This window comes from Argopecten irradians, chromosome 7 (assembly GCF_041381155.1).
Source record: "Argopecten irradians isolate NY chromosome 7, Ai_NY, whole genome shotgun sequence".
Classification (NCBI taxonomy): Eukaryota; Metazoa; Mollusca; class Bivalvia; order Pectinida; family Pectinidae; genus Argopecten; species Argopecten irradians.
Window position 1 is genome coordinate 45,107,824 of NC_091140.1, and position 26,619 is coordinate 45,134,442.

Here is a 26,619-nt window from a genome sequence, read left to right on the forward strand (position 1 = left end):
ATTTAATATATATATATTATCAGTAATTAATTCTCAATTTCAACAAGTTGGCGCCAACGAAGAAAGCTAGCAGGATAAAAGAGTTGTATATGTTAATGTCAGATATGTCGTTGTAATTTGATTAAATACACATTTAAAATATCTTCACGTAAACATTTTGTGGTATTTTTCGTATGAAATTAATGTGTTTTTCACTCGAAATTCTCATTATTAATAATTTCATGTGATTTTTTAAAAGAACAACTCGAGTGGAAAAAATGGTGAAAGTATGTATTATCAAACATCAGTTATCAAAAAAAATCTCACTTAAATTATAACTCAACTGCACTAATACATGTATAGAGGTTAAACATTCGGGGGATTCAGTATTAATGTTTAGAAAATAAGGGTAGAATTAAACGTGAAATGAAACTAAAAAGAGCAGCACAAACACGAAATTAAACTTAGAAGAAAGACTTAATTATGAAATCAAACTTGAAATAGCGAATTGAACATGAAATTAAAATTAGAAGAGTGTATACAAGAATAAGCAATAAATTAAGTAAAGGCGTTCGACATAGGGGAACATCCCTATTCTTTATTATTGCTAATGCAATACAACGTAATAATATTATATTTGATTGTACAAAAAAAAATCCTAGATAGCAAGTTTCAGAAATTATACATGACCTTCATCCCTCGGGCGTGACCTTCAGCCATATATTCTGGTACACATAAACCTTTAAATGGCCCTGAATCAGTTCGCAGCATGATTAACAAATGAAATCAGAATTACTTTAAAAACTTTATTTTTTCTTATGTAAAGTGAAAACCATTCTTTACTTTGTGAACTCCATCCATGGAAAAAAGTGAGTAAAAAAAGTAAATGCTTTCAATTGTAGTTTTTTATTATTTCATAATTGTATTTAGCTGATCTACTTCCTACATAATGGTATTTAGAGATTTCAGGGAAAATATGTTTGTTGAAATTCAATGTGGATAGAGACCATCAGTCTATCATTAACTGATGCAGCTAAGCGTTTTGTATCTTTCTTTACAGCAGTGGTACAGTATTAGCAGGCAAACAATATGACACACACATCAAGTCTTTTCGTCTTGGCGGTGTTGTTGGCTTCGACGTTTGCAGAAGAGTAAGTAAACAATTGCGTAAAGTGTTATCCAATATCACAATGAGAAACAAATAAATTGACGAAATCAATCAAAAACAGCACACATCACAACACAAGCTAGCAGAATAGTATGTTGACACGAAATCTATTATCATTCAAAACGCAGATATATGCATAAGGAATAATCCTGAAATATTCAGTTTGATTAAATTCATAAAATGGACGTTAGAGAACTAGAATTTTGGCCGGTTTAGAGAGAGTTCGGTTTGGAGAATGGAACCGAATATCGATCATTACGATCCGGATTTAATTGATCGGAAGTCGTTTTCTACACTATACTGTACTGCCTGTATGCCTAGTGTTCGCTATAACCGACCGATATTAATTGTATTGCAAAAACTAAAGTATAAATAAGCAAGCTGAAGAAAAAAATGAATTAATAAAAAGAAAAAAAAACCCAAATAAGTCAATAAATAAATGGCCTGAAATAAAGTAATAAGAAACACGGTTCGCGACAAACAAAATCACGGTTATACGAAAGCGACTCGATCCATAGCGCAAAACCTAAATTCCCTAAAACTGAAACCAATAAAATCCAACAAAACAACTTGCATAATTATGACCAATACAAATCACACCATAGCACACTGACGTAACAACAAACTAACGAGCAACGCAACGCAATACACCTGTACACTACGATCACAATATGGGATACAATACACGGACAATTCGGACGGAGAACAATACAAAACACGGGACGGTCGGCGCGAATGACGGCATAAATATTAAAAACAAAATACAATTTATAGTTTATAAATTTCATCCCTGCTACATCAATGTGATCACAAAAGGGAGAATAATACGTTCAAAAGGAATTTTTATACAGATTACAACAATCCATACTTTGTTACCGCTTATAAACGTAGTTAGTTGTGCGAATAGTCTTGGGGATGTTCTCGTCTGTACTAACCAACATTCAATCAATCGCTTCCGGTTACGTCAAGAATCAAATTAAATATGGTCTAATTACACGATGATCTGTCGATGCCAGTTATTTTATGACATGATCATTTTCTCACACAATACAGTTGGTAGTAGACTAAAGGTTACACATTGTGCACACGGTGTGAACTACGAGTGGACACGGAGTGCACGAGGTTTAGACTACAGGTAGACACGGAGTGCACGAGGTTTAGACTACAGGTAGACACGGAGTGCACGAGGTTTAGACTACAGGTAGACACGGAGTGCACAAGATTTAGACTACAGGTAGACACGGAGTGCACTACGTGTGAACACGGTGTCCACTACAGGTGGACATCGTGTCCAGGTAAAATGTCCACTACATCAAGACCACAGACAGACTAGATGATGTGCCACAGAGATATGAGAAAATATGTATTTATTCTGCAGTCTATATGGACTTTGACAGATAGAAATATTTATTGCGATCAGAAACATAATATTTATTGCAACATAAAATTGCCGTTAATTACTGGAAATCATTCGTACTGTAATGTTTATTTGAATAGATACATATAAAGTAAAATGTATCAATATATATTATCATACAATTTAATTTAAAAATAAGGACGTTTATTAGAAGTTATAAAAGCAAATTAACTGCGTACGGTAAACCACGGTAAACCACGTACTGGTTATGTCTCATCAATGGATAGTTCAAGTCCGCATTTTCCCAGTAAAAACTATTTTTCTTAGCTAGTGATATGTAGTTTAAAGATGAAATTCTTTTTCGAACGCATAAATTGATGAACCTTGCAGGGAGTAAGATTTTCAGTGTTAGCAAATCGTCGCCCAAGAGATATTTTGATCGGCAAAATATTTTGATTAAAAAGGATATATTGATGGGCATAATTAAAGCAAGGACATCATGATAAACATAAACAAATTAAATTCTTCATAAGATGTTTAACTATGTATGCATTGAATATAGTTTTCTAAACGGCAAGGTGCGCGAAATAGTTTTAATCCTGTCAAATGTATAATACGTATACATTTGCTACATAGAACCTGGCGCGTTGCAAAGCATTGAAAATATGTGAAATCGTCCATAGACGTTAAAAATCGGCATTCGTCCATAGACGTTAAAAATCGGCATTCGTCCATAGACGTTAAAAATCGGCATTAGAAATTACATTTTATTGTGTCAACCGATTGAGGAACCTGTAAGCACTGGCTTATAGAAAGCAAAAATTTAGTATCAACACTGTTCAAAGTACCGATCGGAAAAATGTAGGTCACATGCCTGATAATAAATTAAACAGACAATCAAAATAAATCCAACTTCTACCCATTTAAACTGTAGATTCATAGTTGTTGATTAGATTCTGAATTTGTCACAATTATTTTAATTCTAGAAACTCTGATAATTTGACAATATCCTATTCTGACCTTCTTTACAATGTGTGATCCATACATGTATACATAGTATATTGTACAAATATGCCTGCTCGAAAGGTAGACCCCTAGGCTAGGACTGCAGTTGCCATGGTCACTTGGACTTCATACTGTTCCATCAACCACACGGATATGATAATCTAAATTACCTAACATTGGTCAGAGTGGGGCCAGGGGCCTGGGGCCTTCTTTGGGCACCCTTCAATATGTTCAGTCAAGTGTATCACAGACTAACAACACCTGTATACATGAAGTACCTTATCCCAACCCCAGGAGGTCCATTTATAGCATGCTGTACTTAGGCGGCAGCCTCTCTACATATACATTGTACTCATCACACAAATACGAACAGTTATACAACAATGGTAGTCAATAGGGATATGTATTTTAACTGGTAGTGCATTTTAATTTATTTGATAATGAAGCTTTATATATTAAAATAAAAAAATAATCAAAATACCAAGTGTATAATTAACTAAAACATTTATTTCAAAATTATTGGAAAATCATATTTCATCCAATATCTTTTCATTAATTTAATTTTTTTTTACACTGGCTTTTTACATATATCAGAAACCTGATTATCATGACTATGTATATAAAATACCATATTACAATGTTGAATAAGTACATAATCTAAATTAATTTTGATTATAATATATACATGTATTATTGGTAAATTCAAGGTTGTGACAGACATGCTTGATTTACGCATTGTACAGCTCCCGTCAGCTCCACTTCAAGGCTGTCTGTCATGACAATAATTGAGGTGTATTCAGCATCACTTACTATATGTTTTGCCAGCTAGTTTTTACCTCATCCCAATCTACCCCCCCTCCCCCGGGAAATGGTGTACATGTTTACCCAGGCTCTACAACAAACATGTACATGTATCTAATAAGAATGGTACTTTTGTGTTTCAAACTCACAAACCTATATGATTTTTAAAAGGTAAAGTGTATTTGTTTGTCTTAACAAACTTCCATTGAAACAATTCTAAAATCACATATTATATAAAGATACTGCCTCCATTCTCATAAAGCCGTGCAAACACAGAAGACAACGATTCTGCCCTCTGGCCATCTATCGATGGTCACCTTGAGGTACCTGTATAGCTGGATACTGTGGCTTACCTGTATGTTTGACAAGTTATAATTATTGGACCATGACGCAATATACGGTCAAGATAACTTGCGGGGTTGGGATCATAAACATATTGTGTTTACCGGTAATTAAGAATCAAAACAAACTGAATTGGGTACTTGTAGGTAGACTATACATGTAGCTACGTCATAAAGTTTGAAGTGGATTTATTCTGCATGATCTTTTAAAGACGTTCAGTTTTTAATAAAGAATATGTAATTAAGCTATTTTTACGTACAATACTTTTAGAACTTGATATAGCAAAGAAAAATATTATAAAAGTGTATATTTTATGAAAGACGATCTACAAGGGTGTCGCTAGAAAACCGATTGATAGGGACCAAATCTTTTTATTTAAAAGCTATGTATTACCCGGTATATGATTGTATTACTAATAGCTTAAATTATAAAAGAACAAGTGTCTCAAAAGCACAATAGGACTGGTTTTTTTGCCGTAGCTGCAAGATTGTAGCTCAAAAGACTTTTAGACAGAAAATGGTGTCGTCTTAGTAGGCCGGGTACGAATATTCGTTCTAGTTTTTGCCGCAATTCAAAGTTGTTTTTGACTTATATTTACTATTTCATGTAAAATTTAATGCAATTTACCCATAAAACATTGACTTTTGAAAACGTAATATAGAAAATTTAAGATATGAAATGGAAACTACTGATATAACATTAAATAGACATATACTTAATGAATACAAATTAATCTTTATTACTTTTGCAGTGAAAAGGTTTTATTCATGTATACTGAAAAAATATCGTATTATATAGTTATATATACTGTACATTAAATTGTAGATGTTGTAATTTAAAAAAAGAAACACTAAAAAATTATAACTATGTATTATTTTAAATTGAAGAACGTATTCTTCCCCGATCCCTAACTATAACACATCACCTTGATTCTGTCTGTCTAAGTCTGAATGTACCTGGACACCATGTCCACCTGTAGTGGACACCGTGTTCACACGTAGTGCACTCCTCCGTGTCTACCTGTAGTCTAAATCTTGTGCACTCCGTGTCTACCTGTAGTCTAAATCTTGTGCACTCCGTGTCTACCTGTAGTCTAAACGTAGTGCACTCCGTGTCTACCTGTAGTCTAAACCTCGTGCACTCCGTGTCTACCTGTAGTCTAAACCTCGTGCACTCCGTGTGCACAAGGGTGTAACCTTTAGTCTACTACCAACTGTATAAGTTGGGCCAAAAAAGTCTTTACATCTCTTAGATAGCCTGGGCTCGCACTAACTTTCCAGTTTGCATAAGCAAAAGTTGTGAAAGTTTTTTTTTCTCTTTAGAAAATAAGAATTTCATTTAGCAAATTGTGAAACTATTAAATTACTAAGGAGCATCCAATAATGTTTTTTATGCATCAAGTGAAAAGTACATACATGCAAAAGATCCTGATCATTCATTAAACCATACTACGTCGTGCGTATTGCTACTTTACATCCCTTCAGCATTAAAATATATATGGTACAGTAATGTAACTGATTAATTAATCAACTGTTTTAGACTTGCTATCAAAGTAATGTGACTGAAAAAACTGTCTGAAGCTTAAGTCCATGTGATTGGATATCGGGTGTGTGAAGAAAAAGTTTAGCATTTTTTGCGAATTAGGATGAATTCATTTTAGCAAATTGCCAGATCAATTCGTTATTAACGAAAATGCAAATAGGTAGCGTGAGCCCAGATAGCTAGGACTAGAACGAATATATATATATGTACCCGGTCTACTATACAGTTGACCGGGTACTAATTGGTGCCTACGTGTTGTAATGGAGCACTGCCTCAGAAAATCACTCGAGCACAATTTTCTGATCTTTTTTGTAGGTTTCCAATTAATTGAAGAGTATACATGCATTTATATAATATTTTTGTCCTAAACAAACATTATGACCATTCTTAATACAGTGGAACCTCCCGAAACAGATCATGGTCGGTGCATTTAATTTCGGCTAGTTTAGAGAGGTTCAGTTTGGAGAAGTGAACCTATTACCGATCATTACCATTCGGATTTAATCGATCGGAAGTCTTTTTTTACACTAGTGTACAGCATGTATGCCTAGTTTTCGTTAAAACCAACCGATATTGATTGTTAATGTGAATGTTATCATAAAAAGAGGGAATCATACGTTTAAAAGGAATGGATTACAACAATCTTAACTTTATTACCAGATAATTTACGTTATCCAACAACTACATAATTTTTATATGTAAATAAAAAAATCCGTGTGATTTGAATATGAAACTTTCTCTTTATTACTAGCTCTGCTTGTTTTCCTACAGTAAACAAACTGCGTGCAGGTGGTAGACCTTCGTAAAATATCTAAATAATAGACATGATTAAATAATTGCACCACCATCTCGGGTATAATAAGCATGTACTTATAGCCTTCACATCTGTATACATGCCCCAGGACATGGCATGCAACAACTATGGTACAGGTACGTGTGTATTTCACCGTCGGTTGATCAGACCTCAATGCAATCTATCGGTGTGGCTCAGGTAAGGCCGGTTTTCAGAAATGTATTTTAGTTACATTTGACTATTCCGATCTCCAAATCGGTCCGGTATTCGGAATTGGGAAGGATCGGTTTTGGGAAGTTTTATATACTATTAATAAAGAGGAATTCATTCCGTACATGACATCCATGTTTGGTTTCTAGAGGTGATCGGTTTTGAGAAGGTTCGGTTTTGGGAAGTTACACTGTATGTACTTAGAAAAGGCCATCATATTTATATTTGAAAAAAATAATGTCTCGCTATGAATTTGATATTTTATACGGTTCAGTTTTATTGCCTGTAAGTTATTGTGAGTGATATAAAACAAATTTACGATACTATCCATACAGATGTTTTAATAATGATGTGCACAATCATTTCTTTGCTCCATTACCAGTAATAAGTACCAATTGTAGCTCTAAAGACGACACCATTATCTGTCTAAAAGTCTTTTGAGCTATTGCAGCCAAGCTAGGACCTATTGATGTTTGATGGTCTAGCTGAGACAATCTTGGCAGTCCTCCCAGTATTTTGGTGATCTCGGGTTACAGGACCACTGCTACAGTATCTTCCCCTGAATATACAATGCCATGTAGGTAGATATACACTGAACAGTTTAAAGTTGCTTTGGGATCCTATTATTACTTATGTTATATATACTCTTGATTTTAGGAGCATTACATATCGGAATGGGTGGCCTATCTAAGATAATGGAAGACCTGCCCGAGGGATACGGGTATGTGATCCTCACCGGAGTGGGCAGCACGTTTGTCAACATGTGGATGGGAATGAATGTCGCCAAGGCCCGTAAACAGTATGAAGTAGCAGTAAGTATGCACTTGGCCATCTGACATCAATTCACCTAGTACATTCTATTCAATTTTACATTTATTTGAATTATGAATATATATATATATCAATTATGGACCTTTGTTGAGGTCCATTGTTGAGGTCCATATGTTGTTATACTGCCTTGGTAGAATTTAGATAATGACCGAAGAAACACTTTTGTCAATTCTCTATCTATGGAACATAATGTGACCCCCATGAGAGTATTTGAAATTCAGTGCATATGTAATATTGATATACATCTTGATTTATTTCTCTAATATATTTACTTATGTACATATGTATTGTAATTACATGACATTGATGTCAATACACAGGGATTTGTAATTATAAGACATTGATGACAATACACAGGGATTTGTAATTACATGACATTGATGCAATACACAGGGATTTTTAATTACATGACATTGATGTCAATACACAGGGATTTGTAATTACATGACATTGATGTCAAATACACAGGGATTTGTAATTACATGACATTGATGTCAATACACAGGGATTTGTAATTACATGACATTGATGTCAATACACAGGATTTGTAATTATATGACATTGATGACAATACACAGGGATTTGTAATTATATGACATTGATGTCAATACACAGGTATTTGTAATTACATGACATTGATGTCAATACACAGGGATTTGTAATTATATGACATTGATGACAATATACAGGTATTTGTAATTACATGACATTGATGACAATATCCAGGTATTTGTAATTACATGACATTGATGACAATATCCAGGTATTTGTAATTACATGACATTGATGACAATACACAGGTATTTGTAATTACATGACATTGATGACAATACACAGGGATTTGTAATTACATGACATTGATGACAATATACAGGTATTTGTAATTACATGACATTGATGACAATATACAGGTATTTGTAATTACATGACATTGATGACAATACACAGGGATTTGTAATATATATGACATTGATGACAATACACAGGGATTTGTAATTACATGACATTGATGACAATATACAGGTATTTGTAATTACATGACATTGATGACAATATACAGGTATTTGTAATTATATGACATTGATGACAATACACAGGGATTTGTAATTACATGACATTGATGACAATATACAGGTATTTGTAATTTATATGACATTGATGACAATACACACAGATTTGTAATTACATGACATTGATGACAATATACATGGATTTTTTAAATAACATGACATTGATGTCAATACACAGGGATTTGTAATTATATGACATTGATGACAATACACACAGATTTGTAATTACATGACATTGATGACAATACACATGGATTTGTAATTACATTACATTGATGTCAATACACAGGGATTTGTAATTATATGACATTGATGACAATATACAGGTATTTGTAATTATATGACATTGATGACAATATACAGGTATTTGGAATTACATGACATTGATGACAATATACATGGATTTTTTAATAACATGACATTGATGTCAATACACAGGGATTTTTAATTATATGACATTGATGACAATAATACAGGTATTTGTAATTATATGACATTGATGACAATACACACAGATTTGTAATTACATGACATTGATGACAATATACATGGATTTTTTAATAACATGACATTGATGTCAATACACAGGGATTTGTAATTATATGACATTGATGACAATACACACAGATTTGTAATTACATGACATTGATGACAATACACATGGATTTGTAATTACATTACATTGATGTCAATACACAGGGATTTGTAATTATATGACATTGATGACAATATACAGGTATTTGCAATTATGTGACATTGATGAAAATACACAGGGATATTTTTCTGGGACTGATAATACAGGCCAATTACATTCCTAATGCCATTTGAAAATGTTTTGAATTTTAGCCAAAATCTCAATAAGTACACTTTAATCCTAAACAGATTCCTGCTCAATTAAAGTTGTATTTCTTGTAATTTTCACCGAAACGATATGTCGTTTTAACATTTGATATTTGGACATGAACATGTGTCTTGATGATTTAGCTCCCCAAAACTATATGTCAGCCTATAAGAGAGCCAAAATCCAGAGATCATTTATTCCTGGTTTTGAATAAAACGCCTTCAATCACCGCCATGTCCAGTACCTTAGGGTTTTGTCGGAATTCCGAATCATATCACGTGACTGACATCCACGCTTCCTGCACGTGGTTATCCAGGTAACTAGCGTAAGCGCACATGTGTTTGTTTACGTTTTCCTTCTGGCTAATGTGGGCAAATCGTGCTGGTATATGTCCACAGAGCGAGTATTTGAAACATCTAATTCACACATTGCCACGATTCAATATTGCGTGTATCAAATATTGTAATGTGCGAGCATTATTTTCTTTGTAGATCCAGTTTGCTGAGGTCGACTACATGTTTTGTTTACGAAAAATTGTTGACATTTCTCTTGGTTTCACAACTCTCGTGTTACTTCGAGATTGTTGCGACGATGTTCGGAAGAGTTCGGAATGATTCGGCATCTTTCGAGCCTATTTTTTACATGTACACGTTAAAAAGTTGCTGTTTTTTACTTTTATAATTAAAATGCTTCCAGTGCTGCAACTTTATAAAAAGTGGTAAAATTAGAAAGTATAAACCTCGGACATACGAAGAAAAATGTGTATAGCATCTATACAGTTTTTACCATGACAAAAAGAGCGAAAGTGATATACCATACAACTTTAATCTTTCCTTTAATGAATTGAAAATGATTTTCTCAAGCAAGTGAGAAAAAGCTATTGATACAAGTACCTGATTATTTAAAAGATTCATGGTATTAATTTGCTCTTGGTATTGCTCATCCTTGATACTCAAGGAGTTCCGATTCACATACAATCTTCACCCCTGGACTATCTCTGAACATTTACTGTTTCAGTATCCAAACATGTACTCTGACAACAAAGTGTTCAACTGCATCCAGAGAGCTCACCAGAACACGTAAGTTGATATGGTCAGCAGTCAAACAAGTCTGTTTATTTTAAAGCTATCTGATTTCATTGGCTACCCTACATTTAAACCCTTAAAGGGAGGACATTCATTCATTGGTTTTATAAAAAAACAATATTGGTTAATGTAATGTGTTAAGCCATGATAGTGACATTAATACAATAAAACATGTTTGTAACTAACACACTTACAACAAATTCATGATTATAATGTAGTAATGTTCATTCCCCACCATGGTTCCTATGAATGGTTTGCAATGTATGTACAACGAACTTTGCTTATAACAAAGCAATTGTGTTGGTCCCCAGAGGTTTGTTATAACCTTGTTTTACTGTACATGTTTATTTGGCATATGTACATACAGTACATGTAACAGTAAATGAAACTGCTTTAATTGATTATAATTTCCTTTTAGATTGGAAGGCTACCCAACATTCTTGATGCTGTTATTTGTTGGAGGTCTTCAATATCCTGTAAGTTCACGTATTCTACATCAAGTGAAAAATTAACTTACATTGCATATCTGCATTCTGCAGAATTACACGAACATTCTGATAGACTGAAAATAAAGTTTTTTGTAGAAAATTCATCATCAATTTATCAGTTCCTGACATTGCCAGATTGTGTCTCTTTAACAGTGGTAACGGAATAATTACCAATAAATTATTATGTTTTAGCTGACTTCGGCTGGAGCAGGAACTATCTACCAGCTCGGCAGGATAGCATTCGCAAAGGGATACAGTACTGGAGGTCAGTAAAATAACATATAACACCTGTCTTATAAACCCAGAGAATGATCAATTATACTTTTTCTCATGTATAAAGAGCTCTTGTTAAAATATTCCATGTATAGATAAGGATGTGGTAAATCTCCAAATACAATGATTGTTAACCTGCAAGTCTGAAACTGTGAAATTTTGTAAAATTAACATTGTATTGAAAAACCTTCTTTAATAATATTAACTTGTTCTCCCTTTATAACACGTTAAATAAGAATCTTCTGGACTAAGTTTAAATAATGGAATAGTCCATTATGAAATCTCTATAGGGTAAAGTTTCAGACATGTTAACCCTACCGATTCTGGCGGAAGTCTACCGCTTTTGAGACTGATATTCCGTCTACCGCTTTAATATCCAAATATTCCGATTTCTGCAAAACATCGTCTTCATTTTTTTTTTCTTCCGATTTCTGAATTTTTCATAGTCGGTTGGGGCTGCCTTGGTGGCTTCAAAATGCATACCAGACTGAGTAGGGTGACTTGCTTCATAATTAAGTAAACAAAGGAGGTGTGAACACTCCCTGACCAACACCCACTGGTGCTAATTAGCAGCCTGGGGCTAGTTCACCTTGGCTTGGTGGTGTCACTTGTGTCTGAGTGTAACGATGTGTGTTACGTAGGCCTACCGTAAGGAAACAATCATCTGGCCTTTCAATAAATTTTGTGCTTAAAACTAGTAAGCATCATTTCAAAAACAAACACTACTTATAATTGAAATGATTTACTCACGTTTTTAATGTAAAATAGGCATACAGTGTCTGCTGAAAATCATAAACTTTGCAATCGTAATGGCCGCCATTTTGGAATGGGGTGATTCTAATAAAGGAGCCGGATTTTGGTATATTTTTTCAGGATATCACTAAAAAAAAAGTTATTATTTTTTTCAGGGTGATTATTTCTCTAGAATATTGGTGTAAATTTTAGAAACAAATATTTGTATTTTTTCTTGCATAAATCAAAAGAAAATGAGTCCAGTATGTATTACAAAAAAAAAAAATGAAAAAAACCCAAAACAAATAGACAAAATGTATAATTAAAAAAGGTGATAAATAGCATTGAAATAAAAGTATACAATGTATTTATTGGCATTTTTCATCTTCTAAATTTAATGTGAGCCTTAATTAACATTTAAAAAATACAAAATGAGCCACCAATGCAAGGCCTATGGTAATAATTAAAGTTAAATCATAATTTGTTAACAAAATATGTTTTTGTAATTATTTTGCATATTATTGATATTTATATATCTCTGACGCGTCGCGAAAAATGCCGCGTGTAATGCTACCGCTTTTGAGTCAAAAATCTACCTCTTTTTGCTCACCAAAGGTTAACATGTCTGAAGTTTGGTGAACGAGTTGAGCATCTCCACACAATTTTTCATTTCTTGTACATTAATTTAAACCCTCCATATATGATTATGTGTAACACTGTGTTTGTGATATGTAGAGCCTGAGAAGAGACGATGGGGAACCTTTGGATACATTGGTCTACTTACCATGCTTGGCTGTTCTGTAGGAGTAGCTGTGAGACAGCTTAAGCTAATTTAAACTGTAAGTACATTTATGTACATTATGTAGGTGTTTATTTTATTATAAAAACCAAGGTCAGTTAAAGGAGCATGGTCAGGTTTATCAGATGGGAGGACAGCCGAGCAGTATCTGGGATCAAACCAACCAGACCAACACTCATTAGTTATTTCTTAAATTGCAGCAGAGGCACCACGTTTATCAGATACAGGGCTGGTAGAGAAGTGTTTGAGGATTTTTTCCTGGAAAACTCATGATATCACCCATATAAAAGGCTGGAACATACATTAGGCACGTTTTACCTAACAAGATTAAAAAGTACTAAAATAACTTTAATAGAGCGAATAATCACACATATCCTCAATTAAGATAAATTAAAACATGAAACGAGGCGGACTATCTAACAGGCGTGGCAGATTGTTGGACTAATAATCTTAGAAAGATTCAGTAACCCTTGAAAGTACCAGTGGTATGAGTCGTGACTCTCTAGGATTGGAATATAAGGCGAGTTAATATTTAGTATTTCACAGGTCAGCATTGGATGAGGACACAGTGTGCCAGCACTGGCTGATTTTTGTGTTGGAAAATTAGCAGCTGAAGTTTATTCTTTATTAGTAATTCTAATTTGGGTATGATGTATATGGTAATGTGTGGCAATCTTGTATAATATGTTAATGTGGAGGTATAATAGTAGTTTTCTTCTTTTTTTGTATTTTTTTATTCAGTTGACTAACACTACAATGAATGCCTAAACAGTGTAATCTCCCAAACTATCTTGGAATTCCTGTATATGAAAATTGGCAAATAATTGAGTACATATAATATACAATAATGTTAATATCTATAAATTTAACAGGAATTTTCAATAATGAAAGGTCAATAAATAAATGGAATATTGTATATTTGTGAACACATAAAACGTTGTGAGGAATATATCTGGGTTAGGGTAACACCCCAACGATCGAATAATAAACGATTATCCGTATACTGCTGGTAGAATCGCTAAATTAGGTAAAAAATTTAATTCGTTACAATGATCAAGATGTAACATGTAGCACAAATAATGGACAAGTAGTATAAATTATCATATATTTTCTTTCACACTATAAACACTTCTAGACCTAGGTGAGTTTTTTGTGGTTCATTTTGCAATAAGATGTGCTAGCATCCGCCATTATTATGTACCTGTAAACTAGTGAATAGTATTTATATTATGGTGGATAAACCTTATTCCTTTGTATGTATAATTCATGACATTTTACACAATAAAGAACAGCATAAAGATCACATCTTAAATTAGCACTATAATAATATGTCCTAACAGAATTTACTGGCTAACGATTAGGCCCAAGAAGTTAACAAATTACTAGAAGGCTTTAAGTCAACCAGTAATTACCGAGGCCGTTATTCAATTCAAAGGGTTAACAAAGTGTATCAATGTACTAGTGTTACTATTAAAAATTTGAAAACATTGGAAAGTGGAGCATTAGATTTTAATACCTTTTTAAACAGAGAACAAGCCAATCTTGTCCCTACAGACAGAAATAATCAATGTACACCGAACTTCTCCTTTCCATCAAGGATGCCGGCCCTTACATAGATAGTGTTCCCTGAAAGCAAATGGAAGTTATGGAAGTTATTTTGATGATAGTGTAAAGTAGCTTATTGTGTTAATAGCTTTTAGAAATCACTGTAGAAAGTTGTATATTATGCTATCAAATGGAAAGACTTTGGGTCAATTGGAGTACGCTGTAAATTAATGTTAATGACTCTAGAATTAGAGGACAAAAGTTCCACCAATGCTCCTGAACAGCAGTTGCTGTATATTTCCGGCCGAAGTGAAGACGTGTAAAATCTATTTATTGACCCCTAATTAAAGATCAGTAATAGAAACCGAATATTGTTACAACATCATCAGTGCCCTTTGTCGTTGCTTATGTAAAATGATTGTAGTGAATTAAGTAGAGAGGAAAGTTGATTTGATTAAAATGGTGGAAACAAATATTAATCAATTACATTATTATGTCTTTTTGTTAATTAATGTATTTTGGTGTAGTGTGTGCCACGCCTGCCTCACATCAGATCGTCGATACACCGAGGTGGTTAACTTATTAACTGGTCGACATTACAGTCCACCCCTCGGACCAAGGTGCATCATGTTTAGGAACTGAAGGCAACAGAACAGGTCATTAAGGAAGCGCTTGATAAATACAATCAAAATGAATTGTGTAACGTGGTGTAACAGTTTGTGGGTGATGTGACATGATGTCTTTGACGTAATTGGGCGTTGCGCTTTTTTCTCTGTATTCTTATGAGTGAATTATTTGCAGAATTGTTATTTGTCAGATTAATTTTCAATCTGAACTTTGCCCTTATACAATGTTTTGTTACTATTAGATAGTCCAAGTACTAAAATATCCAGTCAGTAATAGAGGAATCCCTTGAGTAACAAGGATGGACTTGCAGTATAAAAGAAATGTTTAGATTTCCGATATCCTCATGAGGAATTAAATCAAAAATCATCTGGATAAAGGTAATGGCTTTTTCAAATTAAACGTATTGTGTTCAGAATTTGGGTCAATTGGATGATAGAAACATGGAGAAGCTATGTTGCCTCTTCACTATATTGCATTGTGTTTTTTATGTTCTACCGATGAACACAAATAGTTACCGATTGAGAAATGTCAACATTGGCAATTTAGTTTTTACCCACTTGGCTTGCAAATCATGTTATGGAACCTACTTCGTAAAAAATTGAAGCAGGCGACCAACTGGTATAATTGAAACAAACAGTCATTGTTTGGGGATCGCATTTGTACATGGTACCAACATGCATACAAGATTATCGTTTATTTTCTAAAAATGGTTTCCATGTGAACAGATAAAAATGAAAACCTCAAAATGACCCTTTTCAAAATTTGGGCAATAGATCATTGGTGAACATATTTGGTCCTATTTTCCTATGTCATCTGTTTGCCATAGTCTTTAAGAGGGGAAGTGGGGGTATAAGTCAACCATAGACTTACAGTTCCAGTTAATCTCAGATCTCGAATACAAATGTAATAACTTTCACAAGTTTTTTTATATTACTGTACCACTCTTTAAAGATATTTTGCTCCACCGCGCCGACCGAGCATAAATGATGTTAATTAGGGCTCATTTTAAAACAATAATTGGTGTTTAATCGTGTATATTATGCCTAATTAACACAAAAAATAATTGAACCATACATATGTACATTTAAGAAAATAATTTATTTTGCGCATCAGTACTATCATACACATATGTAGGGGAACCTAAATGGATTGAGACAGCAACTTGTACTTAATTATAGAATAAGAACTATACCACTCTTTATTTTTTTTTATGGTGAACAGATAAAAATGAAAACCTCAAAATGACCCTTTCAAAATTTGGGCATAGATCATTGGTGGACATATTTGGTCCTATTTTCCTATGTCATCTGGTTGCCATAGTCTTTAAGAGGGGAAGTGGGGGTATAAGTCAACCATAGACTTACAGTTCCAGTTAATCTCAGATCTCGAATACAAATGTAATAACTTTCACAAGTTTATATATACTGTACCACTCTTTAATTGATTACATGTACAATGTAATCATCAACAGCATGCTTCTTCAACTAGTTGTTACCCAAAAAGTGTAATCACTTAATTAACTATCTGTGCAGGTAAGCCAAAATGGCCAACAGCCCCATTTCTCACACAATACATGACTACAGATAATTTACGTTATCCGACAATTACAAATGTGGATAAATAACCTGTGTGAATACGAAACTTTCTCTTTATTACTAGCTAGCTCTGCTTGTTTTCCTCTACTGTAAACAAATTTAACCGCCGGTGCATGTGGCAGACCTTCGTTAAATATCTAAACAATAGACATGATTAAATAACTACACCACCATCTCTGGTATAATTACCGTGTACATATACCTATAGCTTTCACACCTGTACACATGCCCCAAGACTTGGCATGCGACAACTACGGATACAGGTACGTGTATATACATGTATATCACGGTCGGTTGATCAGACCTCAATGCAAGCTATCGGTGTCGCTCAGGTAAGGCCGGTGAAGTGAAGAGTTTTACGTGCCGTCACGCTATCGTTTCAGGGCACGCGCAATTTCAGTATTGTTGCTACCATACAACTGTAGCTTTTATAATCGGTCTCTTTGCCTGTCATGTTGTTGGGATTTCACATGGTTATAAATAGTCTGTTCACTTTGATTGGCTGGCCAAAACGATTTACATGTGTTGATTGGTTACTTGTTGTTGAAGATTTCATGTGTGTAAGGGGTACATGTGGGGAAATTATTGCAAACAAATTATCATTTGATAAACCCAGAGAAGTCGGATATGTTTTTTTCTGGTTGTCGGACATTATTCTCAGAAATCACACAAGACGGCGCTACACGTACTGAATAGAATATAAGTACTCAATCGGATCCCCTCGGAGAAATTGACGGAAATTACTTCGAGACGACGCGATTTCAAAAGTTTCGGTGATTTGCCGAGTTTCTTTACATTGTCGGAAGCGCGTGGAACATCTATATATATATATATATATATATAAAAAAAATAAAAGTCAACGACTTTCCTCTTGTACATTCACCATTTCATGATGGCTCTTCAGGAGTAGAAATGTTTATTTTTCAAAGAACAAATTAATGTTAAAAAATAAACATTTCTACTCCTGAAGAGCCATCATGAAATGGTGAATGTACAAGAGGAAAGTCGTTGACTTTTATTTTTTATATATTCAACTCTACATGGACACGTACTTTTTTCTTGGTATACTTCGAGACGACGCGATTTCAAAAGTATATATAGCCTACCTAGTACTGTTGGCTAGCTATATATAGATGATCATGACCTACATGTACTTGTAGAAACAAAGTTAGGCTTTACTTAGGGGTATTTCAATTAGTGCAACTGTAACATGTTATGTGCTTAAGTAAAGTACAGTTTTAATCTAAATTATATGCTTGTTTCTATGCGTATATGTATTACACCAACTTGTTCAAGTACATGAACACGTATATCAGTACAGTGTATATTAGACGGAAAACTTGTTGCTTTAGCATTAGGAAAAGGCCCATTGCACCTTCTGAACAACTTTATTGAAATTAACAAAACGTTCATTTTCATAACACAGGTCGTATTATGGTTCCCGACGTCGTCATAATTACAATGCGTTAATTGAATATTTCTGCGCCAGGCGGCAAAACTTCAACTTGTTTGGTGTTGTAACCTCATCTTTGGACATATTATGTTATAATTGTTTAAAAGAAACTTTTTTTTGGTTTTGTTTCGGAAAGGTAGCCTAATGGCCTATATTGAATACGAAAGCATTTGAATTAACATTCTTCAAAAATGAATTGTCATAAAAACTATGGCAGGTAACTGTGAACAGAACAATGCGTCAAGCTTTTCTATAATTGCTTCCTAATAAATATTGCTGTAAGGTAACCTTCTTAGCTTTTTGGGAAGCTAATACTTGTATTAAAGTTACATTTGACGACTCAGATCTCACAATCGGTCCGGTATTCGGTATACTTGTTGAAGTCTATATAAACAATTTCACATGTTCTTCCTAAATATCATTCAAACCGACATAGAAAATAAATGTCTGTCACTTTACTTGAGCAATGAATCCTTTTCATCCATTTTTACTATATGAATGCTATTTCCAGTTCTTATTTCTTGCTGGCTCCAAAAACCATCCGACCTGGCCAACCATTGTCCGTCTTTGTTCGGATACTGAATGCTACTGGGCCAGTACAGGTAGATGTGCGTGTATTAGATTCCGAAAACGAAGAGATTGCTGAAGTCTCCGAGAGCATAAACACTGGTAAGTCTCTAATTTACCAATTACATGTATGTACGTATCATCTTTGTAGTTAAAACTTGTTCTTGTATGTTCAAACTTATAAAATGACGTATTTTTAATCAAAATTTAATTAAAGTGAATAGTCGGGCAATGAAGTCTAAAGTCGGTAAAATGGGGTTAATATATATATCCAGTATAATTTCATATGAAACAGAAAAATGAAACTTCCATTTAAAATCGCTCTGCATGTGAAAAAATGAATTTATATCATAGGAATCTTAAAGCATCCTCCCGGCTTGTTATGTTCGTGTTGACATTTCAACATAACCTCGCTTTCAAATAATTTAATTTTAGAACTGTGATACATTTACCCGGGCTTTTCAATATTTTCAATGGCCAAAACGGGAAAGAATAAGTAGAACTTGACCGTCGGTTATATATATAAGGACTATTGGAAGGCAAATGAACGCATTTAGACTAGAAGAGACTAATGCCAGCTGTGTCACGGTTATCACAGGCTCAGTTAAGCCGAAACAAGGACGTTACGCCACAATGAATCAGTCATCAATTAATCTGTATTGTATTATAACGCTTGACAAAGAAAATCACGGAGTCGCGATAAATTCGTAAACGAAAAAAGAAAGAAATGTAGACATTATGTATTTTATATGTGTAACCCTGGTGAATACTAGCTGCAATATACCGTTCGGCTAGTGAGAACTTCTCTTTAGCTCGATCGGTTGAGCGTAAGACCAGTTACCCAGAGGTCCCGAGTTCGAATCCTGGCAGAGGCAGTGATTATGTTTATCGTAAAATCATGTGCTCTGTTACATATATCAGGTGAGTTCTATTTGTTAAAAGTCCTACTAACAGTCAGGAGGATATATGGACGTGCCGGGTTTGTTGGCGGAGGAAAGCCGGAACACCCGGAGAAAAACAACCGCCCAGCAGTACTTGGCAACTGCCCCACATAGGATTCGAATTCGCGATTCAAGAGTGTTAATATGCCGAGATACATTTGTATCTTAACCAAACCGCCACCACAGCCCAGACCGATCAAATAAATTCTGATGCTAGAACAAGCAATGTAAAACATAAAAAAAATTAATAAAAAAAAGAAGACAGAAATATCAAATCTGCAACATTTCGAAATCATAATGATTTAAAAGTCAAAATGGGAAAGAAGAAAAATCGTGACATGATGATATGTGAACGGATGAATTTCATTAGGAATAATAAAATTCGAGTATTGCGAAAACCTAGGATAGAAGGTGGCAGTTTTTCTGACATTTAATCGTCAAAGACCTAAGGACATCGATTGATAAGAGGCAAGAGTAACCAAATGACAATATCGCTGGTGTATTTCTTTTTCTGGGTCGTAATTTAACAACAAAGAAAACAAATACTAATTTGTTTAATTTTCAGGAATACCGAAAGTGTTAGAGTTGCAGGTAAGTGATGGTTTATTTACATCGTGTACAAATTGGTGAGTAGGTTTAAATATGAAATCAGAGAAATAAAAATGTTTACCATTGATATAATATAACATGAATAGCGATTTGTGACAAAGATAAATACTCTGTATTTTGTTTTCAAAGTTATCTGTGTGAGTAACATCATCAATATACAAGTGCAAAACAGTAATTCGTTCAACACTCATGTTTTATAAGATTCTCGAAAATTGCGTTTGCTGCAACAAAATGAGAAAATTTCCACACTTAGGTAGGACCCATTACTTAAGTGCAATATATATATATAAATTATTTACTTAAATGTGTTTTTAATTCATACTGCAAAGCATAGTCTGTCTTCAGTTTTTGAAGGTATAGTATTGCCTGAATAATAGCAAATTAACATAATCTGCATGTACTTCGTAATCAAACCTTCTATTTACATGAAGTTGTTGATAACATTAATGTTTTTACGAATGAATTGAACACAATGGTAGCTCTACATCACGGAAAACTTATATCGATTCTTCGGTTATTTTTTGCTACACTACAATTAGGGAAAAGGCTGAATATTTCAACAAAAAGTGCACTATTCATACATATACATATTCAGACATGCTTATTCTTTGTAGTCTAATAAATCATTAATATGCTTGTTTTAAAATACGTTTTATTTGCAGCAGTAATTTTTGTATTTGATTTTGTTTTTAGATACCCGCGGATCTTCCTTCAGGTAGCTACATTCTGCAAGCGGAGGCTGCCGGAGGTGGAGTCGTGTTTAGTGAAAATAAGGACTTGCAATACTCGGCTAAAGCTTCATCCATATTTATACAAACGGATAAAGCAGTGTACCGCCCTGGTGAATTAGGTAACATCACCGGATACACTATATGACAATAGAAAGTTATATGCAAACTTGTATAAGTAAGCATTGTATAGAGATTTGTTCTACATAGAAGTAATGAAAGATATTTACACATAAACACATTATGGTAGATTTTATCTTTACAGAATTACGTTTTGTGATTAATTTTGTTAAAATGGCAGGAAATAAGTATTATGGAACCAATATTCGCATGCTTGTGACTTTTTTAAAATTGGATTTAGAAATAATATTATTCAATAATAACAACGGTAATAAGGTGATATTTTATGATGTATTTCAGTTCGTATAAAAGTCATTGGGATATATTCCAGTCTTCAAGTCGTCCACGAACCTATTGACGTTATCATATTTGTAAGTGTGTTATTGTTTTTCTGCAATGTGTATGAAAACGTTAATAAAAAGAAGCAGGAATATATTACAATTTCGTCTCGGTGTAAATAAAACATGATGGATATTGAATAGTTTTGACTGTCTTTTCTTGCTTTATTATATAAATCTACCATATGCATTCTTTTAAATAATTAGTAAATTTGTATATTGAAATTAAGAATTTGTTTTTCATTCTACCTCCAGTTCTACCGTAGTTCGTTGGTTTTTTTACCGATAACTCCAGGTTTATTTAAAAAAAATATATGATCACTGAAATTAATTCTCCAAAAGAGACAAAACAAATTTAACCACTGAGTTAATTTTCAATAACGTGTTTATCAGTAGAATGCAATTTGATTTATTTGTTATGGTTATATACAGGACTCACAAAATAATAGAATCAAACAATGGCTTGGCTACATCGATCCTACATCCAGAGTGTTTAAAGGTGAATTACAACTGAATGAGGTTACCAACACCGGGGACTGGAGGGTGTCTGTACAACAGCTGGTAAGACTATGAAATAGTATGTTATCATATATTCATCAATACTAAGGAAATTATGACAATAACATAGCTAAGAAATTTTCAAAATTAAAAAAAAGTTCATTTCGACTACTACTTTGGTTTTGTAGCCACTTGTTGATTTTTTTAATTTTAATAATTCAGTATCAAGTCCCTGTGATGTCAAAGGTGTCTTAAATACAAAATTATCCTCAGTTCAGTTCTATATTGCTTTGAACCATTTGCATTTTACACTATTGTTGAATATTATTTATATGATGTAACGAATTTCTAATATGAAATCATTAAGTATAATTAATATTTCATCTAAAACAGAATACAAAGGAAGATAAGATATTTGAAGTAAGAGAGTTCGGTAAGTAAACAAAATAAAATCATAATGTTATCATTTATCATATCATATCGGCATCCCATAATTTTGACAATGTAGCTGGTAGTTCATTGCACTTTTCAAACGCAAGATACCAATGTGCATGCTTAATAATAATAATAATAATAAAACAACGAAAAAGCAACAAACAAAAAAAAAAAAAAAAAAAAAAAAATAAAAAAAGAATTAAAAAAAAATATACCAATATCGATGAGTAACTAAAACACACATATATATATACAGTTACAGAAAGTATGCTACTTATGAAGAGAATGGACTATTGTAAAAGAGTGAAATTACTCACGGTCGGAATATCCTCGTATATCGGTTTTTTTCCGAGAAGATATTTGCATACAACCATATTGACACGTGCAAGTTTTATTGTAACTGTAAAAAAAACATTAACACACCGTGAACAGTTTGGAACATAAGTAATAGAATATATCTAAAGGCAAAAATATAAAGTTTTACAGAAAATGACCATTTAGCAGAATAACATTGTTTACTTGCAGTGTTGCCGCGATATGAAGTAAACTTACAATTACCCTCTTTTGGTGTCAAATCTGATGATCATTTTACTGGAAAAGTTTCAGCAACGTAAGTCAAACATAAAACTTTTAAAGGATTTTAATTGGCATAAAATATTATGTTATCATGCCATAACGTAAGAACTTAGCATTTTATAACCTAATACGCCAGCGTAATAGTTTCTAATAATACATATCAATAAAATTACTTGAACCAATGGAATTACTGGTAAAAAGGTTAGGTTATAAGGCTAATTTATCACATTTTAAAAAAAGCACTTGCATATTTTTTCTGCAAACTTTAAGCAATTCGACGCAAGATTTTTCACAACACTACTGCGTTTGATCTTCCGAACGGTAGGCATTAAGAGGAAGATTGCGCTATTGCGAAGATATTTAAGATTTCCAAAAACAAAAATGAAATCATTAAAGAAACAAAAAGTTAAAATAAACATTTTGTTTTTCATGCTGCTTGATCTTATGTTTTTTTTGTTGGATTTATTAATCAATAATCAATGCTATATTCAGTCCATAACATTCACAGATCGTTCGTCATGTTTGTTCTGTAAATTGTTAAAGATTTTAATGTCTATATTGATAAATGCATCATTTATATTCAAGATATACATTCGAAAAACCAGTTAAAGGGGAACTGATTGTATTAATAGAAAGAGTATTCCAGAGCGATCATAAAATCGAACTCCACTTCAAAGACGTGAGTAGTTTTCCTTTTTATCTGTGATAATTTCATATTGGCAACATCATGCTGATGTGATGAATGCAAGAATATAGTGATTTGGTTTTATCTGGTACTAGCGAAATATCTGAGTATAAAATAGAAAGCATATTTATTGTAATTGTTAAAGATGCTCCACTACTGACAAATGATATTTTTTCTCTATAAAAAACCGGAGCAGACGATTAAGTATTTTTCTTCAGTTACAAAAGTTACTTACTTTACACCATTACCACCATTGTAAAGTTTGAGCTTCTAACTTTACTTTGAGATAAAAATATCAAAAATAATTAATTGCATCACGAAAACATTCTGTGGCACAATGTCCTATATAGAATGCAGTACTGATTGCGCATACACCGAAAGCTAAACAAAATATTCTAAAATACTTTTTGTGTTAATAAGACATATACATATACACACGATTAAAACTAGTTATTGTTCAAATGATGGTATCATTTATGCTCTCACGGCGGCGGTGGATCTTTAACTACGTATACTGTCTAAAACGGTTTTGGAGTGAAATTTTTCTTACAATATTTCATTGCTGAGTTATTATTATTATTTTCACGATACTATTAAAATGTTTTAAGTGGAATTGATTTTACTTTCTCATAGTTTGATGGAGAGAGAGATTTTTCTGTGTCCATGGATCACGTGACAAACTTCCTGAGTTCATTTCAAGTTCGAGTCACGGCGATCGTGATTGAAGGCCTAACCGGTGACAGAGTCAACGATACCAGCGACATAAGATTATATGATTTTCCGGAAAAACTAACTTTTCCAGAATTTCTCCCAAAAGTTTACAAACCTGGTCTTGATTATAAAGGTGTTGTGAGTATATTAGGTATATGTCGATACCTCGATTGTTTTTTAAAAGTGGTAATACCACAAATCAGTGAAAAACAAGAAGAAAAACACATTACGTATGTGAACATGAAAAAATAAAAATAAAATACCGCTACTCACAAAAAAAAAAACTACTACATTTTAAAAACAATAATGTACCTGTTATAATTTTCCGTTGAAATTGATAATTATGTATTTATATATACATTAATTTAGTTCATTTTCTTATTCGTGTATATACGTGTGCTATACTTGGTCAGTACAAAACAATACAAGAAACCTTTCTTTACAATAGTTGGAGGGAAACATTTAACTTTGAAATTGCGTATGAAATTGTTCTATGCAAGCACCTCATAGAATACATATAATACAGAAGATTTATTTATTCCATAAAAACGAAATCCAATTCAAATTTGTTTACACACTTACAAACATCATTCGGCTGATAAATGTTGTTGATTTAAGGGTTTTACATTTAGCAAATATAGTATCAACAAAATTTTCTTCTTTCTTTCTAAAGTTACGCCTTACCCAGCAAGATGATAGTCCACTACCTAACGCTACAGAGAAAATCAACATCACAGTTAGTTACTATGTACAAGTGAAACCCCCACCTAACCCCCCGACGACAGAAGAGGACAGAATAGAAGCCATCAGAATATTACCAGATCCATTTCCTGATCAGACAACAAGAAAAGACTTACCATCGATCTTAAAAGATGTCCCGAAGAATGGAAACCTCAAGTTCGACGTCGCCATTCCGTCTGATGCGGCACCTGGTTCAAATATTAACATCGTAGTAAGTATTAAAGATTTAAAAAATGTATAAAATACCGCCATTTTACCAAAGTGATCTTAGATTTGTACTATGAAGCATGTACCTATGGAACACATAATTCCAAGTATCTATAAACATACATTAGTACCCTATGTACGTTGCAGTTTGTAGAAATCATTTTTTAGGAAAATACATTTTTTCCGTTTTTCTGAATGGAAATTAGATTATCAATTTATTTAATTTAGCCTCGAAAAAATTAAACGACACATATTTGTCGTTTACCGAACAACGTAACCTGGTCTAATAAATATTGAGCAAACAAAAGTTCAATATATGTCAGTTCATAAAACATACTTATATGAATAAGAAATACCTATGTACACTTATTCCGTCGTTCGTGTGTTGTTATTGAATGTCGATGTGAGGATTATATTGATTCTGTTTAGGCTACTTATGGATCAGCATCCGCGTTCTTATACCTGAGAAGTGCTAGATCACCAAGTGATACCTTTCTACAAGTCAGGTTAAAATCCAAAGAATCAAATCTCAAGGTAACGAGAAGGATTTTGCCTTTCTGAAACCTATCATAACTTTAAAAGACAATGTCTGTATGTATGGGATTTTCTACATTTTCAAAGTACTTCAAAGAAACCCCAGATGTAAAGATGAAAGTTTCATTTGTACTATTTAAAGCCATTTAACTATCAACCAATCATGCCATCATATTGAGCGGAAGAATACCCCTAGCTTAATTTCATTTCTGGGGTTAGAATTGAATTCGATAAGCTTTATTTCACGGTCTGCATAACTTGAAATGTTTGTTATTTACTTATTATTCTGATCATTAATGAATATCTCAAACACAGAAACAAATTATGGCCGTCGCTTGAGTTTAGAAATAGCAACAGCTAGTAAACAGACTATTACTATCCTTTATTTCTAAT

General features: G+C 33.2%; 2 protein-coding genes across 2 annotated transcripts in view; both read left to right on the forward strand.

Moving 5' to 3' along the window:
* The window catches only part of LOC138327261 (CD109 antigen-like), a 44,133-nt gene that overhangs the window by 2,439 nt on the left and 15,075 nt on the right, over positions 1-26,619 (forward strand). The window contains exons 2-13 of the mRNA XM_069273239.1: positions 1,040-1,130; positions 19,048-19,205; positions 20,610-20,635; positions 21,347-21,503; positions 21,802-21,872; positions 22,272-22,400; positions 22,731-22,770; positions 23,298-23,382; positions 23,934-24,027; positions 24,667-24,882; positions 25,418-25,696; positions 26,122-26,226. Of these exons, the coding sequence (XP_069129340.1) occupies positions 1,069-1,130; positions 19,048-19,205; positions 20,610-20,635; positions 21,347-21,503; positions 21,802-21,872; positions 22,272-22,400; positions 22,731-22,770; positions 23,298-23,382; positions 23,934-24,027; positions 24,667-24,882; positions 25,418-25,696; positions 26,122-26,226 (1,422 nt within the window). The 5' untranslated portion in view covers positions 1,040-1,068. The remainder of the gene's footprint in view (positions 1-1,039; positions 1,131-19,047; positions 19,206-20,609; positions 20,636-21,346; positions 21,504-21,801; positions 21,873-22,271; positions 22,401-22,730; positions 22,771-23,297; positions 23,383-23,933; positions 24,028-24,666; positions 24,883-25,417; positions 25,697-26,121; positions 26,227-26,619) is intronic.
* LOC138328593 (glutathione S-transferase 3, mitochondrial-like) lies at positions 7,824-13,388 on the forward strand. The gene is made up of 5 exons (XM_069275479.1): positions 7,824-8,009; positions 10,957-11,018; positions 11,443-11,500; positions 11,705-11,777; positions 13,253-13,388. Exons 1-5 carry the CDS (start codon positions 7,830-7,832, stop codon positions 13,351-13,353), a joined length of 474 nt encoding a protein of 157 aa, XP_069131580.1. The 5' UTR covers positions 7,824-7,829; the 3' UTR covers positions 13,354-13,388.